The following is a 1,814-nucleotide window of genomic DNA, read 5'->3' on the forward strand; positions in this document are numbered from 1 at the left end:
TTGATGCGAATTTCACAAGCAATCGAGTAAGGCGCTAATTACCCCAAAACAACTACTTAAGGAAAGATTAGCACAAAAATTCCAAGTTCGTTACAAGAAGAAGTGAGCACACTGATTAAAGTCAGATTCATCAGAGAGGTCAAATATCCGAAGTGGATATCGAATATTGTCCCAGTAAAAAAGAAAAGCTAACAAATCACGGTGTGCATAGATTTCAAGGACCTGAATGAGGCTTGCCCAAAGGATGAGTTTCCCCTCCAAATAACAAAACTATTGATTAACAGTACGGCGCAATACGCTGTCATGTCTTTCATGGATGGCTACAATGGTTTCAATCAACTTAGGATGGCTCCCGAGGATGAAGAAGCAATAGCTTTTAGGACCTCGTTAGGAATTTACTACTACAAAGTTATGTCATTTGGTCTTAAGAATGCTGAGGCAACATACCAAAGGGCAATGCAAAGTATCTTTCAAGATATGATGCACAAACATGTTGAATATTATGTTGATGACCTGGTGGTTAAGTCAATAATCATCAGGAACATCGCGAGCATTCATCATCGGTCTTCCGTCGGCTCAAAAAGAAGTAGCTAAAGATGAACTAGGCTAAATGTGCTTTTGGAGTGCTCTCAGGAAAGTTTCTCGACTTCGTCATTAGGCATAGGGATATCGAAACTGACCCAGGGAAAGTTAAGGCCATCCAAGATATGCCACCTCCAAAAACATTGAAGGAACTGAAGAGCTTGTAAGGGAAACTGGCGTATATTCGTCATTTTATTTCGAATCTGGTAGGAAGATGTCAGCCATTTTCCTATTTGATAAAGAAAGGAACAGAATTTGTGTGAGACAAAGCCTTTCAGAACGCGTTCGATTTGATAAAAGAATTACTGAGATAGCCTTCAGTATTAATAGCTCCTATTAAAGGAAGATTGGCCAAATGGATGTTGTTACTTTCGGAATACACCATTACCTATGAGCCGGCAAAAGCAGTAAAAGAACAAGCAGTGGCAGATTTCTTGGCAGGGCATCCCATAACAGGAAGTGAGACAATTTGCAATGATTTTCCCAATGAACAGGTAATGATGATTGAATCACAAGACCAATGGCAGATGTATTTCGATGGTGCTTCTCGAGCGTCAGGAGCCGGGGCAGGAGTCATTTTCATCACACCTCAGGGTGATTTATTAGCATATTCTTTCACATTGGGCACCGGTTGTATGAACAATGAAGCCGAATATCAAGCTCACATCATTGGAATGGAAATCGCCCATGAGAATAAAATAAAGACATTACATATTTTTGGGGATTACAAGCTAATTATAAATCAGCTAACGACTGAGTTTGAAATAAGAAAGCAAGAACTCTTGCCGTACTGTCGAAAAGCCCAGCAGTTACTAGAGCAATTTTACCATGTTAAAATTAAGCACGTACCTCAATCTAAAAATGCAAGGGCAGACGCTCTAGCTAGCATGGCGGCAGCCTTGTCCTATTCAAACTGAAGTCCACTTCAAGTGACTATAGAAGAAAGAAGATTCCTGCCCTCTCCTGAAGTTATCGAAGAGGTCGGTGAAACACTACCTATATCATATTTAGAGGTGACAACGGTGATTAGAGGCAACCATTCATACATTACCTCAAATATGATATCTTGCCTTAAGATCCAGCATAAAGGCAACAAATTAGACAGAGATTAAGCAAATTCATCATTTGTAGTGAAGTTCTCTATAGAAGATCTTACAACGGGAAGCTGGTACGGTGTCTTGATAAACAAGAAGCAGGTCAAATGTTATGAGAAGCTCATTCTGGAGAATGCG

General features: G+C 40.0%; 1 protein-coding gene across 1 annotated transcript; it reads left to right on the top strand.

The window, feature by feature from the left end:
• Positions 1-941: 941 nt before the first annotated feature.
• LOC131254250 (uncharacterized) lies at positions 942-1,499 on the top strand. The gene has a single exon (XM_058255241.1). The coding sequence runs from the start codon at positions 942-944 to the stop codon at positions 1,497-1,499; it is 558 nt and encodes a 185-aa protein (XP_058111224.1).
• The last annotated feature ends 315 nt before the right edge of the window (positions 1,500-1,814 follow it).

The sequence above is a fragment of the Magnolia sinica genome, chromosome 8 (genome assembly GCF_029962835.1).
Source record: "Magnolia sinica isolate HGM2019 chromosome 8, MsV1, whole genome shotgun sequence".
Classification (NCBI taxonomy): domain Eukaryota; kingdom Viridiplantae; phylum Streptophyta; class Magnoliopsida; order Magnoliales; family Magnoliaceae; genus Magnolia; species Magnolia sinica.